This window comes from Bos indicus x Bos taurus, chromosome 10, assembly GCF_003369695.1.
Source record: "Bos indicus x Bos taurus breed Angus x Brahman F1 hybrid chromosome 10, Bos_hybrid_MaternalHap_v2.0, whole genome shotgun sequence".
NCBI classification, from domain to species: domain Eukaryota; kingdom Metazoa; phylum Chordata; class Mammalia; order Artiodactyla; family Bovidae; genus Bos; species Bos indicus x Bos taurus.
This window is the reverse complement of record NC_040085.1, coordinates 94,211,435-94,232,500: the sequence shown is the minus strand read 5'-3', so window position 1 is coordinate 94,232,500 and position 21,066 is coordinate 94,211,435. Positions and strand designations below refer to the sequence as shown.

At 35.9% G+C, this 21,066-nt stretch overlaps 1 protein-coding gene across 12 annotated transcripts in view; it reads left to right on the top strand.

The window, feature by feature from the left end:
* Positions 1–21,066, top strand: part of APC (APC, WNT signaling pathway regulator) — a 134,834-nt gene that overhangs the window by 56,637 nt on the left and 57,131 nt on the right. For 7 of the 12 annotated variants that reach the window (XR_003512865.1, XM_027552602.1, XM_027552595.1 and 4 more), the window contains exons 2-5: positions 9,063–9,147; positions 10,304–10,505; positions 16,826–16,934; positions 19,483–19,596. Coding sequence is in view for 11 of the 12 variants with exons in the window: in XM_027552602.1 (XP_027408403.1) it covers positions 9,063–9,147; positions 10,304–10,505; positions 16,826–16,934; positions 19,483–19,596 (510 nt within the window). In the remaining variant the exon portion in view is untranslated. Of the gene's footprint in view, positions 1–339; positions 493–9,062; positions 9,148–10,303; positions 10,506–16,825; positions 16,935–19,482; positions 19,597–21,066 lie in introns of those variants that run through there. The other 5 variants (XM_027552596.1, XM_027552605.1, XM_027552597.1 and 2 more) reach the window with 2 other exon arrangements.

The window sequence follows — 21,066 nt, the reverse complement described above, 5'->3', positions numbered from 1 at the left end:
TGCATTTCCTAAATCTTGTTTGTAAGACCATTTAAAGTATCTCTGAAACCTCGAAAAAATTCTAACCTGATAGAAATCTTACCCACCTGTGAAAAGGCAGGTGTTTTTCAAACACTACTGAAGCTCTCTTCTGTTTTAAATCTTATTTGTCTTTAAAGCCTCGGTGTTCATCTTCTCAGATGCTGCCGCTTGCACATTGTTGTTTTGAGACTGAAACCGCTACATTAACACAGCTCTTATTAAATGTCTGGAGGTTTTGTTTCTTTATCCCTTTCTTTGTAACAAGCAGCCACTCTTATTTTTCAGTAGTGAATTTCAAAATCCTTTTTAACCTTATAGGTCCAGGGGTAGCCAAGGATGGCTGCAGCTTCATATGATCAGTTGTTAAAGCAAGTTGAGGCCCTGAAGATGGAGAACTCAAATCTTCGACAAGAGCTAGAAGATAATTCCAATCATCTTACAAAACTGGAAACTGAGGCATCTAATATGAAGGTATCAAGACTGTGACTTTAAATTGTAGTTTATCCGTTTTTATTCCATGTTTCTTCCTGTAAACTTGGGGTTAGACACTTCACTTACTTAGAAGTGTATTTTTTAAGTTAAGCAATAATTTGTAAACTCTTTCTTGCAAAAGTTAACATTGATATTTTCAGTCCAAATGTTTTTAATTCATCCAGCAAATCATATAAAGAAAATGATTATAAAACCACAGTGACTAAGTAGTTAGTCCTTAGTTATTTTTAAGCTTAAAGATGAGAGACCAACTTCACCATCGCTATAGTGAGGCTGGGGGTCCTGTGTGATTCTTAGAAGCTAGCCTCGCAGCTGTAGGATTTATCATAAGGATTAAAAGAGATCACAGTCACATCCCCAACCCCCTCAGATCCTGTCGTCACTTACGTGCTACAGTGACAGATCATCAAGAAATTTGGGGTGACCTAATGAGAAGAGTCCTGAAGTGAAGATTAGTACCTGATTCTATTTCTGGTTTTGCCATAAGCTGAGCTACAGACTGTAGGGTGCCCTTCTAGAATTAAATTGCTTTATTTGAAAAGTAGTCATTGCACTAACAGATGATGTCCATGACACCTTCAAGCCCTGAAATTGGTTTTCTATATAGCATTGAAAAGCTGTGATAACCTCCATGAAAAGTTATAAAATATTCAGTGTGCACTGGGAAAATATGTTCTTATTTCAAAATAAGTGCAGTTAAAACTTTAACTGTTTGAATTTCCAGTTAGGCAGATTGTCCTCTCACTGAATTTACTAGAACTGGAGGTCATCAACAAAGCTGTTACCTCCTTCTCTTTAAAAAAAAAAAAAAAATCCTTCTTGCTACATGTTTTTTCTGCGCCTTGGCTATTTTACCATCTGGGTTTCTGACCCTCTTCTTCCTGTCTGCTCACTACTCTTATTCCTTATTCATTTATTATTCTCTTCTATTTCTTTTTCCATGCATTTTGAGGTCTCTCTTATTCTTCAAGCTTCTGTGTATTAACTGAACTATTGAGCTGCTCCTCTTTTAACTTTTTATTAAATATCATAGCAGTTTAGCCTTTTACTCATATGAACCTTTCTTTCTTTTTCTCTTTCTCCCTTTCTTTCTCTTCTATCCATAAATATTTTCTACTCTGTTGCCTATTTCTGTGGCAGTAGCAATGACAGATCTCCAAGATACCTATCTCAAGTCCTTCATAAAGAAATATTTTTTTCTATAGACTATAAAGAAACATTTTTTTTCTCACCACAAACCATGAAAACAGCTGAATCAATTACTTACTAGGTTAAAAAAGAGTAGTTTGGTATTTTAACACTGATCAACATAATGTATCTAAAATTATTGTACATGACATGTGGTTTTAAAAGTTTAAAGATACAAAATTTAAACTCCCCAGCAGGACTAATCATTTATCTGCTTCAGAAGTATATTTTGTAGAGAATTCTTCCTAGCACACCTGTCTGAATGTCTCTTGTGCAGAATTCTGAGTCCTCTTTTAAAATTTTATCTTTTTTTTTAACTAGAGCAAATTGAAACTTCATTTTGGTGAAACATTTTAACATACCTTTAGATCCATCTCCATGGATGGGAATGCTGAAGTGTGGAATGGCTCTCAGAGTAACAATATGTCAGGTCCTTAAATTTCTGCAATGGAATACCAGGTTGACCTCTTAGCAATGGGGTATAATATATATCATGAATATTAGTATTTAAGATATGTCTGAATTCAACCATGAATTGATTACTGCTCAGTGAGTCTTTTTACAGACATCCTTGCAAAGCCATCCACATATTTCTTCAGGATTTAGAGTATGGTATCATAGCAGTTATGCCCTTTTACTGAAATTATTTATGTATCTCTCCTTTCAAGAAGCTTTTTGAAAAAAAAAAAAAAAAGAAGCAGCAGCTTTATGGTATTAACAGGAAACCATGCTCTGTTTGTTTTGTCTTAAAATATTGATGTGTGAAAAGACATTTGGAAACATTGGAACTTACTACATTGGATTAAAGTTAATCCGAAACAATGGTTATTTCTCAAAAAAAAATCACTTTTTAGACTTTGTAATATATCATATGATCTTGTATTAAGTTTACTGATCATTCATATGTAATGTGGGACGGCAAGGTGTGTCTCTTCCAACTAGATAATTCCAGGATTTCTGAAATTTATACAGTAGTACCATCTAGTGGCAAAAGAGAATACTGCTTTGCTATTGATTACATGTCATTGATAGTATAAAAATATTCTCTGTGTATGTGACAGTCAGGGAAATATGTGTACAGCAGTTAAGGAAATGTGAGCATTGACTGTATTTGAGAATATTAAGAAAATGTTTATTTTTTAGGTCTAATGATGGCATTGTGGTTGTGTTTAGAAAGAATCCCTTTTTAAATATATATGTAGAATTTTTTTAGAGAAAAAGCAGTATGATGACTGAGATTGGTTTTTCAAATAAATTTGGGTTGAGGGGGAAATGGAGGACGTGGTTATAAGTATAAATGAAAGAAGCCCGTGAGTTGATAATTATTGAACTAACGTGAGGATACATGGGAGTTCGTTACATTATTCTCATACATATATTGTTATGTATATACTTGATGCTTCTGTAATTAAAATAAACTACAGATTTTGTGGGATTTAGAACAAGAATGCAGCAATTATAGCTAAACTTAAGGGAAATAATATACTATACTTTTTACTCCAGGGCAGGAAATCAGTGTGATTTACTTTAAAATACTGAGTATCACAGCATGATAAATATGGTGAAAAGTTAAGTTAGTTGCACAGTCATGTCCAACTCTGCGATTCCTTGGACTGCAGCCTGTCCCTCTCCTCTGTCCATGGAATTCTCCAGGCAGGAGTACTGGATTGGTTGCCATTTCCTTCTCCAAAATATGGTGAAGTATGAAGCATTTAAATTGAAAGATGGCATGGTGTAGAAAAATATATCTAGGTAAAATTTTAACCAACTGTTTATATCGCTTGCATTTTAGTAAAATGAAGTATTTATAAATTTTTTTTAACTATTAAACCATCTACATGGAGAGTATCTTTTATTTTCAGAGTGTAAGAAAAAAATGAGAAGTAAAAATTCAAATTGGCATAGTTCATAATTTATTTTGAAGATTTAATTACCAAGTATACCTTTATCGTAATGAAAGATATCAGTAACTATGACATAGCGAGAAAAACAGAAGTGGGTCAAGTTAAAACTCCCTTGAAATGACACAGTTACTCATTGATATTTTCTGTTCACCTATATGACCACAGTAATTTGTCTGTAATAATTAATTCTCTCATGGTTTTAAAATCTTAACATGTTTTTAAAATAATGTTTGATTATGGCTCCCCACTCCAGTACTCTTGCCTGGAAAATCCCATGGACGGAGGAGCCTGGTGGGCTGCAGTCCATGGGGTCGCTAAGAGTCGGACACGGCTGAGCGACTTCACTTTCACTTTTCACTTTCATGCATTGGAGAAGGAAATGGCAACCCACTCCAGTGTTCTTGCCTGGAGAATCCCAGGGACAGGGGAGCCTGGTGAGCTGCCATCTAAAGGGTTGCACAGAGTCGGACACAACTGAAGTAACTTAGCAGCAGCAGCAGCAGCATACGATTTTGTAAAACCAAACTTCCAGAATTTATAAATACAAATGAGTATTCTCTCCTTTAAAATTACATATTAATTTAAAAAACCATCATTTCTCAAAACATTCTTGTGAAATATTTTGTTTGGAATTGCTTTGTAGTTGTGTAGCATTTTCTTTTAAAAACCTCTTTGAAATTAAGGACTTCTTTTTAGGCTGTATTCAGTATGCAGCTCCAAGCAATTAATCAGCCCTACCGCAGCAACTAGAAAACACTGGATAAAAACAAAAACCATTCTTTTAAAGACATTGGAGAACTGTAAAATCATCAAGGACTATGTTAACTAAAATTCCTAAGAGGAAAGAGCCCTTTCTAGATGAGCTGAGATCACCAGTAATTTTATTCCCAGGGGTGTTTGCTGATTGTGGGGATAGACTGCTAATCATTGGCACAGGCATGAAGACTCCACTGTTGACAGACACACAGGCATATGTGAAGTATTGACGTTTAGAGGAGCTCCAAGTGTATGACTGGTTTCTCACATTTTCTCCAAAAACATGGGATGTTAGCTGAGTCTTGTTGAGGGGAAAGATGCTGGGGTGGACTAGGAAGCAGAATGTTAGGAGGAACATCCTGCTAAAGGAATACTTTCACATAGCAGGTCTCCTTAGTCTAAATTTAAGAGAAGAGATACATTGAAAGAACTCAGCAAACCAAATCAGATGCGAAAGGGAAAGTCACTCAGTCATGTCCAACCCTTTGCAACCCCATGGACTATACATTCCATGGAATTCTCCAGGCCACAATATTGGAGTGGGTAGCCTTTCCCTTCTCCAGAGGATCTTCCAAACCCAGGGATCGAACCCAGGTCTCCCGCATTGCAGGCGAATTCTTTACCAACTGAGCTATTAGGAAATCCCATATGAATTTCACTTAAACTGCATCTGCAACCCATTTTCAGTTATTGGTTGAAGGAAATCAGACCCCAGTGGTAGAAAGGGCAAACTCTGTAAGGGAAACTCTAATCTCAAGTCTTTCTTGTTCTTGTATACATATGACTGGCATACAGTTAAAAGTTACAAGAAGTACAAAGAAATAGGAAAATGACTGATAACCAACAGAGCAAATAGGTAATAGAAACAAATCCCAAGATGATCTACATATTGTAAGTAAGAGTCAAGGATTTTAACATAATTATTTTAAATGATTTGGGAAAAATGATGGATTAAATGGATAAAGAGTCAGAAAATCTCAACAGAGAATTGGAATCTATAATTAGGAAGAATCAAACTTAAACCTTGCTGGTAGGAGTATAAAATAGCACAAACACTTTGAAAAACCATTCAGCAGTTTCTTTTAAAGTTAATCACTGTGACTAAGCATTTAAACCTCCAGATACATATTCAAGAGAAGTGAGTACGTGTGTCCACCTGGAGATAAGTGCAGGAATGTACGTAGTAGCATTCTTCATAATAGCTTCCAACCTGGCAGCAACCCAAATGTCCATCAAAAGGATAAGGGATGTATCAGTGGAGATCTAGTCATACAGTGGACAACTGCACAGTATTAAATAACTGATACATACAGTAGCATGGGATGAGTGTCATAGAGACTTTGGTGAGCAAAAAACACAAGACACAAAAGATAGTGTACTATGTGATTTCATTTATATGCAATTCACAAGCATGCTAACTGGTAACAAAAATCAGAGTACTAGTTACTTCTGGAGAATGAATATTGATTGGTAAGGGACAAAAGGGAACCTTCTGAGATACTGGAAATGTTCTGTGTCTTCCCTGGGTGGCAATTACATGGATACTTGGATTATATAAGAAATTTAAGATTGGTGTGCTTTTCATATGTATATTCTATCTCAGTAAAACAGAAAAGAAATGAGCTTAATTTTTATTATGGAATAGACACAACCTGTTCACAAGAAAGTAGGAATGTAGTCACGCTGGGTGGTGTCATCTTGAGACAGAGTAACTGGATCTATAAATTGACTGCATTTTTTTGAGATTCATAACTCAGAATTTACAAGAATAATTTAAGAGAACACATTGGAATAAGTAGCTTTTCAAGATAGCTGTTTTGAAATTTTAATTTTTTTAACTTTAGATTTCAATAATTTTATTTACTTTATGGTTATTGCTTTTACCAATAGACTTCTAGCCATATGCACAGAAACTTAAAACTTACAAGTTATGTATATTCACTATTTTTTAAATTTAGGAAATACAGACAAAGAGAGATCAAACTCACCCATTAAAAAAAAAATTTTTAATGTTGGTAGGTGATGGACAGGGAGGCCTGGCGTGCTGCGATTCATGGGGTCGCAAAGAGTCATTTTTCTCTCTGTGCATTTTATGCAGACATGCATTCAATGGGATCATATTTTGCAGCATGCTTTTTAATTTAATAGAGCCATCTTTTCATGTCATTAAGTATTACTTAGTATTTTTGTAGTTGTATAATATTCTGTTGTTTGGCTAATGCCATAAATTTATTTAATCCTTTATTGTTGAGCATGCAGATTTACATGGCCTTTTCATTTCTGTTGGTGTTATTTTAATTTTTCCTTATTATTTTTAATATGTTTTTTAAAAACCAGTAATATGCCGTTAATTTTCAAAAATTAAGTGTGTGTCCTATGACATGCCAGGGATTTCTTTTAATTGTTGCTTTTCAATTCTTAAATGCTTGTACTTTTTCTGAAAACAATATTTGTTTTGATAATATCTGTTGTTTTAAAATGAGGAAACCAAAAACAAAAATTGCTTGTAATCCCAACTTCTATAGAATACTCACTGTTAACACCTGATGATAGGCTCTAGAGAAGGATCATGTATAAAGAAAGACCTGATTAGAGCTGTGCTTTAAAAGTTTTATTAATCTGTTAGTCCTGTGCAAGGTAGGACCATTTAGGAGATTATTTTAGTAGTTTTGGTGGGGTCAACAGCCAGGATAATGACATAAGAATAGAAAAGAGATGGCTAATAAGAGATATTAAGCCTAGAATACAGAATTGATAACTGATCAGGGAGATGAAAGACACGAGGCTGAAGATTTGAGCCGAAAGGGAAAAGAAGGCTACTGCTATTTAACTGAACAGATATAAGGCAAGGAACAGGATTTAACGGCACAGGGTGATAGCTTGGACGTTTACATATACAGTGCATATCATCCAGACACACTGAATGTTAAGCATCTATCAGTCATACTGGGAAAATGAGTCTGAAGTTGTGAGGTTAGGATTAGAGACATATCATTGATAGTTCCTTGAGAAAGGTAAGTGTTGAATTGTGAAACTAGGGATTATGTGAAAGTGAAGTCGCTCAGTCGTGTCCGACTCTTTGCGACTCCGTGGACTGTAGCCTACCAGGCTCCTCCGTCCATGGGATTCTCCAGAATGCTAGAGTGGGTTGCCGTTTCCTTCTCCAAGGGATTATAAGAAATAAGATTAAAAGATCATTGAATTGCAAGCAGCAGTGGATGGAAGGAGACTCAGGATCCTGAAAACTGCAGGTAGCCTCCAATGGTAATTCTCAAACTTTATGGAAGAGAATTGTGTCCTGATGTTTGTAGCAATCTATATTCATTCAAGAAAGACATCCCTGTGCAAATTTATTTCCTATCTTGCGGTTGTGATACACTGACATAATTTCTGACTGTAAATAACAATCACCTCCATATTCCCACATCTGCTTATCTAAGCCTTTTAACTTCCAACATGGTCTTTATATGAAGGGCAGATCATTAAGGTCACAGGCTATTTCTTATTGTTAACATAGGAATTCTTTTCTTAATGCTTCTAATGTGACTGTCAAGGTAAACCACTGACATGCTAAGTCGCTTCAGTCGTGTCCAACTCTGTGCGACCCCATAGACAGCAGCCCACCAGGCTCCCCCATCCCTGGGATTCTCCAGGCAAGAACACTGGAGTGGGTTGCCATGTCCTTCTCCAATGCCTGAAAGTGAAAAGTGAAAGTGAAGTCGCTCAGTCATGTCCAACTCTTGGCGACCCCATGGACTGCAGCCTACCAGGCTCCTCCGTCCATGGGATTTTCCAGGAAAGAGTACTGGAGTGGGGTGCCATTGCCTTCTCTGAAACCACTGACATAGTCTTTACTATATTTACTCTTCTTGACAGGTTTCCTTTTCAATCTATTTACGGATCCTTTTTCACATAGAGGAACACTGCCCATAGCTGTAGGATTGTAACTGTTCAAATACATTGTTTTGCATTTGGAATCCTACTTGGCCAGCAGAGATTTTGTTATGAACTAGAATGGGATGCCTCAGAATATGTAAATGTAAAAATACATATAAATTATTGTTAAGGAACATACAGAAAAACTAGTAGGAAGTGAAAGTTTTTAACGTTCTCTGACAAAAATTTGTTATGAGAAGGCTTTAGATGGGAAAGGACGTAATGGATCAAAAGTTGGGAGACAGCGTACAGTCATTTAACTATCTGCTGACTATAAAGCAGTGTACTAGTAGAATGTATATAAGTTGAGTACATAAATGCTTGGTATCAATTGGGGTGTTAAATAAAACAGCATAATGTGTTAATTTGCTGTCTTCCATGGCCATGTTGGTACAAGTTTAGTTTTTGTGTCTTCAGCAAATCTTTGAGTCTCAGTTGGTCTATCTGAAAAATGAGAGTAATCCACCGTGTTTTGTTCTTTCAGAAGTTACAAATAACATATCTTAACTATCCTGTGTATACTGTGTGGAGACTACTTGTATCACCATTGTCACAAAGTATCAGTGTTGTCATTGGGCTGTAATTTATTATTTATAATTAGTAATAGATAGTATCTGTAAAGTACTTTGCATTTTATATGTTTTCAGATAGATCTGAAATAACTTTTTTCCCCCAGCAGACCTAAATGCCAAGAAACTTAAAATCATATCTTCAAAAAGTTATTTAGAATTTTGTCATACTGAGATACTATGTTCTTTTTTACAGGAAGTACTTAAACAACTACAAGGAAGTATTGAAGATGAAGCTATGGCTTCTTCTGGACAGATTGATTTATTAGAGCGTCTTAAAGGTAAATTTTTAAAAAATGTTTTAAAGTAATTTTTTAAGCTCCAGTTGTCATCTTTAGGTGTATATATCCAAATAATGCTTCTCTTGATTAGAATGTTGGTGTTGGATTTTCTTAGCCTAATGCATTAGGATGTAATTTTTTAAGTACAAATATGTAAAAAGTCTATTTGCTTGTCATTTTTTCAGTTAAAACATTTAACTGCCTTTAAATAAACTATTTTAGATACCTTTCTTTACAATTTTCAGCTCTTTCTAAAATGCATTGCTCTTCTGCCAGTCATTAAGTAGGCCTTTATTAAGCTTTATGCTATAGACTGGACCCATTGCTTCATTTGAAGGAGTCAGTGCCTTTCTTTGTTCCATTCAGAATAGAAGTGCTTTATCTGTGTGCATACACACACACACACACACACACACACATACTGATTTTAAGCCATTTTTAATAGAATTTTGAAAGAATGTCTTTCTTGTTTTATTACTTAAAAATTCAAATATCAAATCAGCTAAGTTTAATTGTAATTGAAGGTGGGCAGAGAAATTACCTTTGGATCCCCAAGTATATTATTACCTAGTAAGAATCTAAGAAAGGACATTCTGTCTAATTTTTCTTTAACATACTTTTTTTCCACCGGACTGATTCAAGCTATCTTGGAGGGAAAGTTTAGCTGTTCTGTTCCTAAATAATTGTTCATTCACTCATATACATTTGAGGCTTTCTCTGATAGAAATCTAAAGTTGCAGGTCTCTATACCAAAAGGTGAACACTTCTTTTTATTAATGACACGTATTTGTGTATATTGCAAAAGGTCACCACCACAAGTGTACCCTTTTATATGTGCTTTGGCCTGGGTTTTTTTCAGGACATTTCTTTTATAGAACCAGTAGTCGGTGAATTTCTCTGAGCATCAGCATTTGTGATAAGGATTCCCTCTGTCCCTCTATAGATCTGCTGCTCAATAACTGCCATAATTTAGTACTCCTGCATACTTTATGTGATATATATATAATGTATTTATATATATATAAAGTGGTTTAAAATTTGAGGGTTGAAATGTGAACCTAAGGTTTCATTATTAAAAGGTAATATAATTACATTAGGAATATTTTAGATCACTTAAAGCAGTTGTTTTATAAAAACTTGTCTGTATTTTATTTAGAACTTAACTTAGATAGCAGTAATTTCCCTGGAGTGAAACTACGGTCCAAAATGTCCCTCCGTTCTTACGGAAGCCGAGAAGGATCTGTATCTAGTCGCTCAGGAGAGTGCAGTCCTGTTCCTATGGGTTCATTTCCAAGAAGAGGGTTTGTAAATGGAAGCAGAGAAAATACCGGTTATTTAGAAGAACTTGAAAAAGAGAGGTAACTTTTCTTCATTAAGTAGTAAACTTTTATACTCCAATTTTTGCTAGATTTTGTCATTTTGTGACAATACAAAACAGGAATTATGAAGCGTGTGTGGTGGGTGATCACAAGCAGCACTAGAGAGCATTTTCCATTTATTGTCTCAAAGCAGTGTATTACTGATTGTCCTTATCTTACATCTAAAAATGTGAAGGAGGCAGTTTCTTGGGATTCTAATGCTCAAATGCTCTGTACATTGAATAATGTACAAATAGTACACATAATCACAGTGGCTAAAATATGTAACTGAGTTTTGATTGACTTTTCCGTTATCTTTTCAAATGAATTAAATAGCTACCAGATTCAGTATAAGCTGACTGGTTTCCATTATTAAACAAGTGAAACAATTTATCAGTTTTGGTTTCTTAAAAAAATGTTGCTTGATACAGAATCAATTCTTGTTTCTAAGAGCTAGTATGTTAATTCTTTTCTTCTTGAACTTAAAATCATCTCACAAGTATCAGAATATATAGTTACCAAAAACTTTGTCAAGTATTTTTGTACCTCCTGTAAGATTATAAATTCCTTTATGCATGATTGATACCATATTATATTTATATTCCTAAAAGTTCTATTGGACTTTCAAGAAATACTCAAATTCATAAATCTTAATTTGCATAAATGTACAAATGTATAAATTCTCTGGGACCTTGGTCAAGTCTTTAAATTTTTGTGTCATTTCCTTCTGTAAAATAGGAATATGGTTCTACCTTGTGGAGTTATGAACAATGGATATTAACATATGGAAAATACCCAGCATATCTCATTGAGAGGCAAAAGACCTTTTACTGCTTTCTCTCTGGTTTTAGATGTGACCATCTCTAAAAATAACAATAATCATGGGCCAGAAATAGTGTTAAGCTTTCTTTAATCTCTTGAGTTTAAATGAATCTCTGTTTCATATATTGAACCAGGACTGTTTCTGAGAGTCTAGGAAACACTGTCCTGAAAAATCAGAAGCTAACTGGAGTATACATTCTTCCACCACTTTGTCCTCTTTGAGCTGTTAAGAGGCATATGAGCGTGCCAGTTTTCCTAGGAACTTACTTTGCTTTATGTGACAAAGGCCTGATTTTATTCACAAAGAGTGTGTGTGTGTGTGTGTGTGTGTGTGTGTAGTTCTCAATATCTTGTGTCCTCCTGGTTCTCACCATTGTTTGAAGGTAAATTTAGCCCTTGTTTATGTGACAAAATCTGTATTTTGCTCTCGTACTTGATAGTTTGAATAGGTCTAGGATTTATTTTCTTCAACTTTTGAAAATTCTGTTATTTCTTTGATGATTTTACCCCCTCTGTTTTTCTACTCTTTCTTTCCAGACATCCCTTAAGTCATAGAAACTATCTCTGTATCTTTTTTTCTTGTTCTCTGTCTTACCTATAGATACAGTAAGTTTAAGTGAGGTAAGTGTTAGAAAATAGTCAAGCCAGAACTGAAGCCCAGATCCATACCCTTTTTTTTTTCTTAATTTACTTTTATTTTTGACCGTGTTGGGTATTCCTTGCTGCACAGGTGCTTTCTCTGGTTGCAGAGAATGGGGGCTTGTTCTGCACTCGGGCTGTAGGGAGCACAGGCTTCAGTAATTGTGACGCGTGGGCTTAGTTACCTCTGGGCACGTGGGATCTTCCAGGACCAGGGGTCAAACCCGTGTCCCTGCATTGGCAGGAGGATTCTTAACCACTGTACTGCCAGGGAAGCTCCATGACCTTTTTGAACCTCAGTTTTCCAGTTAAAATATGTTGTGAGGATGAAATTAGATATTTTAAAACAACTGCTTAGTACTCTATATCTGATACACTCAAATAGTTATTGTCACATTAGCCATTAATACTTTTTAACAAGTATTTAAATGCCTGATACATGTGCCATGTTCTTCTAGATGATCCTGAGTTAGCTAGAGGACTAAGAAGACATGAAATTTATGTCAGGTCAGTTTATTTATCTTCCTTGGTTCTTGTCTCATCGCAATAAAAATGTGGAGCAATGGACCAAAAGGTGTGGAACATCAGACAAGTTGCAGCTGAGTTCAGCTCAAGCAGACAGATCTTTTCTTAGTGAGATACTCCCGAAGGAGCCCTCCCCATCTTTCCAGTTGATCCCTCTTGGCTCCCCTTTTATTATATGTCCAGTCTCCTCCTCTTGGTTACGCCTGGTGCAGAGTAGGGCTTGTACCCACCACAAATCAACGAGAGGAATGCAAATGGTCATACACTCAAGGCCATTTGACAATTTCAGGTTATGTAACAGCAGGCTGTGTTGTTATGCCTTACCATATGTCTTCCCCTAAGTCCATCTTATAATTAGATGTAGAATATTCATGAGCCCTTAATGGCCTCCTAACTGCCTAAGGTTACTTGGAGAAGCCCCCCTGGTTGTTTTCTATCCACTGTGTGCCCAGGGCCCATGTGCAGTAGTTGAAAAGTCTCTGGTTATTTTGTAACATCTGTGAGCTCTCATGAGTGTGTCAGGGATGTTCAGAGATCAGCTTGCATCCCTTTCAGCCAGGCCTCCCCTTGTTGTTCCTGTCTAACTTCCTACCTAACATTTACATTTTAAAGAAGACTGTTGACAGTCACTAAACAAGCCTTTAATCTGCTAAATGATAAAGACCCACCAGCTTCCTTTCAGTTTTGAGCCTTAAATACTGTGGTATGAGTCATAAGATCAACTCCTGTCAGTTAACCACTTGTTACCACGTTGGCTCTTGACTTTGGCTTCGCAAGCAAGAGCATTTTGCCAGAGTTCAGTCTTAAACTTGATAGCAACAACTTGGCCCTATTCTCCTTAACATTTTTCTTACTCCAGTACCATCGCTAAAATTAGCTTATTCATTTGAGCACTTTTAGCACCCAGATCTTGATTAAATAAGCCAATTTATTGAAGACTAATCAGAAAAAGCAAGAGAGTTCCAGAAAAACATCTATTTCTGCTTTATTGACTATGCCAAAACCTTTGACTGCGTGGATCACAATAAACTGTGGAAAATTCTGAAAGAGATGGGAATACTAGACCACCTGACCTGCCTCTTGAGAAACCTATATGCAGGTCAGGAAGCAACAGTTAGAACTGGACATAGAACAACAGACTGGTTCCAGATAGGAAAAGGAGTACGTCAAGGCTGTATATCGTCACCCTGCTTATTTAACTTACATGCAGAGTACATCATGCCAAACGCTGGACTGGAGAAGCACAAGCTGGAATCAAGATTGCCAGGAGAAATATCAATAACCTCAGATATGCAGATGACACACCACCCTTATGGCAGAAAGTGAAGAGGAACTAAAAAGCCCCTTGATGAAAGTGAAAGAGAGTGAAAAAGTTGACTTAAAGCTCAACTTTCAGAAAACTAAGATCATGGCATCTGGTCCCATCACTTCATGGGAAATAGATGGGGAAACAGTGGAAACAGTGTCAGACTTTATTTTGGGGGGCTCAAAAATCACTGCAGATGGTGACTGCAGCCATGAAATTAAAAGACTTTTACTCCTTGGAAGGAAAGTTATGACCAACCTAGATAGCATATTCAAAAGCAGAGACATGACTTTGCCAACAAATGTCCATCTAGTCAAGGTTATGGTTTTTCCAGTGGTGATGTATGGATGTGAGAGTTGGACTGTGAAGAAGGCTGAGCGCCAAAGAATTGATGGTTTTGAACTGTGGTGTTGGAGAAGACTCTTGAGAGTCCCTTGGACTGCAAGGAGATCCAACCAGTCCATTCTGAAGGAGATCAGCCCTGGGATTTCTTTGGAAGGAATGATGCTAAAGCTGAAACTCCAGTACTTTGGCCACCTCATGCAAAGAGTTGACTCATTGGAAAAGACTCTGATGCTGGGAGGGATTGGGGGCAGGAGGAGAAGGGGATGACAGAGGATGAGATGGTTAGATGGCATCACCGACTCGATGCACATGAGTTTGGGTGAACTCCAGGAGCTGGTGATGGACAGGGAGGCCTGGCGTGCTGCGATTCATGGGGTTGCGAAGAGTCAGACACGACTGAGCTACTGAACTGAACTGAATCAGAAGAAATAGCATCTCCCTCTATCCCTTGTTTCCTTGCCTTAGTCCTGGTAGGTCCTGCAGGTGCTCATCAGGGATCATTTTAAAATAGGATCAGATCTCATTTTTTTGCTAGTTGTAATACCCAGCCTGTGAAAGGGGTTCAGGATTTCTGCACTGCTTTCTCCTGCTCCTGTTGTCAAAAATGGAAGGGAGAGGGCAGCTTCTCATTGGTCAGCACCTCTGCCTCAGGTTGGTACATCGTAACCAGGATCTGGCTTCTTCCCATGAATTCCCCCGCTACTGAGGTTGCCACAGCAAAAAGTGAAGGCTTATTTCTTATTTGTCAAGTTGCTTCTCAGTAAAAAAAGGAAAGTTTAGCAACAGTAGAACTTTCCACATACATTCATACATACTCATCAAGAAAATATAGTCAAATAGAATTTTAAAGTGTTAATAACAGAGTCAGAGTGGGGAATGACTCAGTAAGAGCAAAGCCCAGAAGCTGTAATAAAAAATATCTTCATATTCAAGTGATTAACTGAGAAAATAACATTTATAACTGACAGAGTAGTATCATTCTTAATGCAGAAGAGGTCCTGTAAATAAGAAAAAGCCACAGAAAAGGAAATAAAAATGGATTTTAAGCTTGGAAAAATGTTTACCCTTACCCATACTAAAAGAAATCAAATTAAAACCTTAGTAATTGGAAATTCCCTTTTCGTCTAGTGGTTAGGACTCTGCACTTCTAATGCCGCGAGCTGGGGTTCCATCCATGGTGTGGCTGTGCAGCATGGCCAAAAACAAGGAAGTCCTTAATGATACACCATTTTTTAAACCCTAGAAATGTAAAAGAATCTTAAAAGTTTGATAAAGCATTTAGATTGTCAAAGGTGGCAGAAGCATAAATTGGTACAATATCTAGTAAGGACAGTAAGTTAAAAATTTACATATCCTAGGAATTTGTCGTCTATACATGCTTGCATATTTGTACAATGAAGTTACTTATAAGGATATTCAGTGGAGCATTATTTATAATAGCAAAAGATTAGAAAGACCCTAAATGGAAAAAAAAAAAAAAGACCCTAAATGCCCTCTAACGTAGAATCAGTTACTATTTACTCTTGTATGGATTCATAAATATCTTTGCAGCTAGCAGAAAAACACATAGAACCTTTTTATATTCTGATACAAGAATGATCTCCAAGATGGGCTTTAAGTGGTAAAAAGTTATAAGACAACACAGCTAATAATATGCTATTATTTATGTTTTAAAATGTACGTGTACATGCACACACATACATTCTTTCATTTTTATAGAATGTCTCTGGAAATAAATATAAGAGAATAATAGTGGTCGCTTAGGGAAGGAGTCACACAAAAAGACATAGATCATATACTTCTTGTGAAAGTGAAAGTGAAGTCGCTCAGTCGTGTCCGACTCTTTGCGATCCCACGGACTGTAGTCTACCAGGCTTCTCTGTCCATGGGATTTTCTAGGCAAGAGTACTGGAGTGGGTTGCCATTTCCTTCTCCAGGGGATCTTCCCAACCCAGGGATCGAACCCATGTCTCCTGCCTTGCAGGCAGACGCTTTACCCTCTGAGCCATGCAGGATCTTTAATACTTCTTGTGTCTACTGATTTTTTCCTCTTAACACTTTATTTTGCATTTATGTTTATATTGATCAGGTATAGAGTATTGATATAGGTTGTAATTGAGGACATCATCGATTGGGTTGTCACAAATTATGTAACAAGTTCATCTTCAGATTCCAAGCCTAAGAAAATGTTTCTCTCCCTCAGAACAACCTCCTCTTATTGCACAGTGATAATATATTTCTTATTTTGACCAATAAGAAGCTGAAAGCTACATGCAATAGTTCCCTATACTCTAGATTTCTTTTTTGCATAATTACTGCTTTTCTTTGCTTCTTTATTATACTTTTTATTCTTATATCTGAGTTTTATTAAATCTGTACTTTTTACTGTATACCAACATCAAATTCTTAGATTGTAAATAAATGTGAAGAAAGCATTTGGTTAGAATGGAAATATTCTAGTAAGAATGGTTGCCATCTTATTTAGCTGAAAAAGTTTAAAACTTTTAATATTCAAATTTTAATGGTTATAATCTAAGTCCCACCTTCAGAAATCTCAAATTAGTAAAATTCTTACTGATTCATTATATTACTTTAACTAGAAAACATTACAGTTATAGCTTAGAGTTGCTGTTATGTGTTCTGTATTAGCATTGTGTAAACTTAAATTTTTTTTGAAAAACAGATCATTGCTTCTTGCTGACCTTGACAAAGAAGAAAAGGAAAAAGACTGGTATTATGCTCAACTTCAGAATCTCACTAAAAGAATAGATAGCCTTCCTTTAACTGAAAATGTAAGTAACTTGACAAAATAACTTATTTTTATATCTGAAAGTATATCTAAGTTTATAACTATATAGTTATTTGTAAACTATAATATGTTTTATCCAACTTCAACATAAATATATAGTCAGTGAATTTTGTATATAAAGATGATACAACTAAAAGATTTCAGGATTCAACTAGGTTTTTTATTAGATGTGTTGAATTACCAAAGATACTCTGTAGAAATGTTTTTCACCATCTGTCTGTTTTTTGAACTATATTACAGGACTCGTGCCAGATGGTTTTTGCAATGAAAGTATCTTTGAGATAACTTGAGTCCTATTCTAGTTATTGTAAATGACAGTAGTTGTTGGCACAGATGTTAGGGCTTTTTGCAAGCACTAAAAGTTGTTTGTTTTGCTAATAGAACTATGTAAAAAATAACTTAATTCTGTCAGCCTCTCCCTCCCCACCAAGCCTCTCCAAGTTAACTTTTATTTATGGGGTGACACGTATAAGAACATTTCTGAAATACATTAATAATTTTAAATAAGCCTTTAACTGTCACCCATAAATTTTAAAACAATTTAATAGGTCAATTAAAATTAATCTTCCACTCTTAACTTAGATTTTTCATTTTCTAATAAAGTTTTGAGAGGACATAATAAAAGAAAAAGTACAACGAAGGAAAAACCTTTTCCAAAACATACAGTTAATCAGTTTCCTGCGTGGGCATTGTCTGGCAGGAGCTAGAACTAGTGCTCAGCCTCCTGAGCACAAACTTACCCAGGTTTGTGAGAGGGAAAGAATCTCCCTTCCTGACAACGTCCTTAACATCATTTGGGAGCTCAGGAGACACCACAAATGAAAGAACAGTTCATAGAGAGTGTTGACGCGTGAGGATTAGGAGCTCAGGAGGGTTTGGAGGGATATTTGCTCTTAATGTTAAAGTGGTGTTTTGCTTAACATTCACTTTGGTGATTAAAATGTACAATATTTAGAGTCCAGCTGTCTGCATGCAGTTGTGTATGAAACAGTTCAAGAGCAATCGGTTAATACCTGAAACAAAGATCAGTTGTCAAATCATTCCCATATTAATTTACCATATAGTCATTCACATTTATTTAAGAGGATATGTAAGACATTATAGACCATTAGGCAACATTAGCAAATGTAAATTGCTTATGTTTCATAAATATTTTTAAATTCACAAAATTTTTATTTTATATTGGGAAGGCAGGTTAAGAACGATTTCATATGGAAATACTTATCAGGTTACTAGGCATTGCTTAAAACATCAGATATAAACCACATTATTGTAGCATAGTGTGTCATCTTCAGCCTTTTGTGCAAGGGATTTTTAGAAGTGGAGGACAAATAAGTGTAGTTATAACTGACTCGCTGTACTTATAACATGACTCACAGCATGCAGACTGTTTCAACTGTGTTGCAGCACATAATGTGGATATGCCTATAGGAACACATTCTGCATGTGTCATCTGTATATTGCAAGAGAAAAGGGTGAAAGGTCCTCTAACTTACCTGACAACGCACTTTGGGATTCTTAGGCCTACAGGATGTTATTCTGAGTCAGACACATACACATGCAGCTTTTGTGTGTGGGTGTGTGTGAGTATGTGTGTGTATGTATGTAGGGTCTCAGTTTCTTGATCAGGGATCAGACCTGTGCCCTTGACAGTGAGCGCATGGAGTCCTAACCCCTGGACCTGCGGGGAATTGTCCACATGCAGCTTTTTATTGGACTTATAGAGCATGAAAAATCTACAGCACTTGATTATTCCCTTCATGGTCCAGTATAACTGTCACCTGTCATTTTGCCTGGTCGTTTTTTAGCCTTGGAGCGTGTCTTTGTAAGTTTCTTTGCCTTCTCTTTTCCCTCATTTTTTATACCTAGCAGTTACCACAGCATCTGGAATTGTAGTTAGAGGGCTAATAAAGTTTTGAATGTACTAACACCCACTCCATGAAGAAGTACTTTTTTTGGTTTGTTTCAACTTTGGTTCATATTTATATTTTTACCAAAAAGTTTGTGTTATCTCTCAATTTATGATTGTATTATATGAAAGCTTTTCTTTATTCTCTTCTTCATTTTACATGTGGGAAAGTTCTCTCAGTTTAGTCTATATGTATATAACAATCCTAAAGTGAGGTATCAACTTAAGGATGATGGACCTGATTCTTGATTTTCCTGTTTTGTCCACATTAATATTCTAATTTTTAATAATTCAAAGTAGTGCTTTTTCAGGGCAGAAGAATTGTAACTAGGCTTACCTTAACTGGACCAGTATATACATATACATTTTAAAGAGCTTGTACAATTTAATTAAAACTGTTTGTGACTGTGGGGCAATAAAAGTGTTTCAACTCTTCACATCAGAAACCCAGGCTGAGCCTCGCACTGATCAAGTTTTAGGACTTCTTAGAGTAAAAAATAATTTTCTCATATATAACAATTATGTATTTGTTTATTCATTTTCTTTATTGGTACTTATATGCTTTTTTATTTTTACTGATAAACACAAGATATTCACATTTCCATTTTATTTGTGGTTTTAGTTTTCCTTACAAACAGATATGACCAGAAGGCAGTTGGAATATGAGGCAAGGCAAATCAGAGTTGCAATGGAAGAACAACTAGGTACTTGCCAGGATATGGAAAAACGAGCACAGGTAACATTTATTATTAAACTATGAAACAGTACTAGCTAGATTTCTATGAAGAATCGAATGAATTACAGCTCTGTTAACTCTGGTTAAGTTTTATTATTAAAGATATTTTAAAGTCTGTCTTTACTTTGGCACTAGTTCAAAATAAGAATAATTTAATATGGCTGCTGGGAAGCATAACCAGTATTCACATAATTCTGCCCTCATATTTCAGTTCTCTGATACTGTACTGCTCTGCTTTGGAATTATAAGAGGGAAAAAGAATACAATTCTGGTCATCTTATTCGCTGCTAGCTAACTTTAGTTATCCTTTGAGATTTTTACTTCTGTGTTTGTGTAATGAAACCCAGAATATTAAAAAAGGAAAGTCTCATTCAAGGAGAGAAACATAGAAAGAGAACATTGGGAAGAGAAACGAATTGGATGGAGAACATTCCCGTGTTTCTACTCTCAACTATGTAAAGAAAGAATATTGGGATAAGAAAGGATTTCTTAAGACATTAGACTAATTGTAAAGATTGGTAAAATTCTACTACTTTAAAATTAAGAGATTATCTTTATTAGGCACCTTGAAGAAAATGAAAAGGGGGAAAAACATGTTTGGGAATTTCCTGTCTATCCATCGGTCTGGACTCAAGTGCTTGTACTGCCAGGCCCTGAGTTCCAGCTGTGGTCAGAGAACTAAGACCCCACAAGCCAAGTGGCACGGCCAAAAGGGAAAAAAAAAGGTGAAAAGATAAGTTACGTATTGGGAGAAGGTATTTATCACCATATAAGTGGCAAGGAATCAAGAATATATAATGAATTTCCAAAAATACTGTAAATTAAATTATATGATACAATTAATACAGATTTAGTATTTGTAACAGTTGGTGTTTTCATGAAATTATTTTAAAATACTAGGCAGATTTTCTTTGTTCTTTATAGAAAAACTATGAGAAATTTTACTCTGGTTTATATGAATTTACGTTTTTAGAATGTGAATTTATGGAATACTGTATGCACGTTTTTCTGTATCTGTTAATGTGTTTGTTTTTAAAGGTACTTAAGAAATAAGATGTAGATATGAAAATTTCTGTATTAATATATAAATATGCTGCTGCTACTGCTGCTAAGTCGCTTCAGTCGTGTCCGACTCTGTGCGACCCCAGAGACGGACGGGCTCCCCGTCCCTGGGATTCTCCAGGCAAGAACACTGGAGTGGGTTGCCATTTCCTTCTCCAGTACATCAAAGTGAAACGTGAAAGTGAAGTCGCTCGGTCGTGTCCGACTCTGTGCGACCCCATGGACTGCAGCCTACCAGGCTCCTCCACCCATGGGATTTTCCAGGCAAGAGTACTGGAGTGGGTTGCCATTGCTTTCTCTAATATATATATATATATATAAATAAGTATATTCCAGACAGCTTACTGTAGAACAGATTAACTTGAGTTCTTTCTTGGCCATACTGTCCAGGTATGTGCAGATGTATTC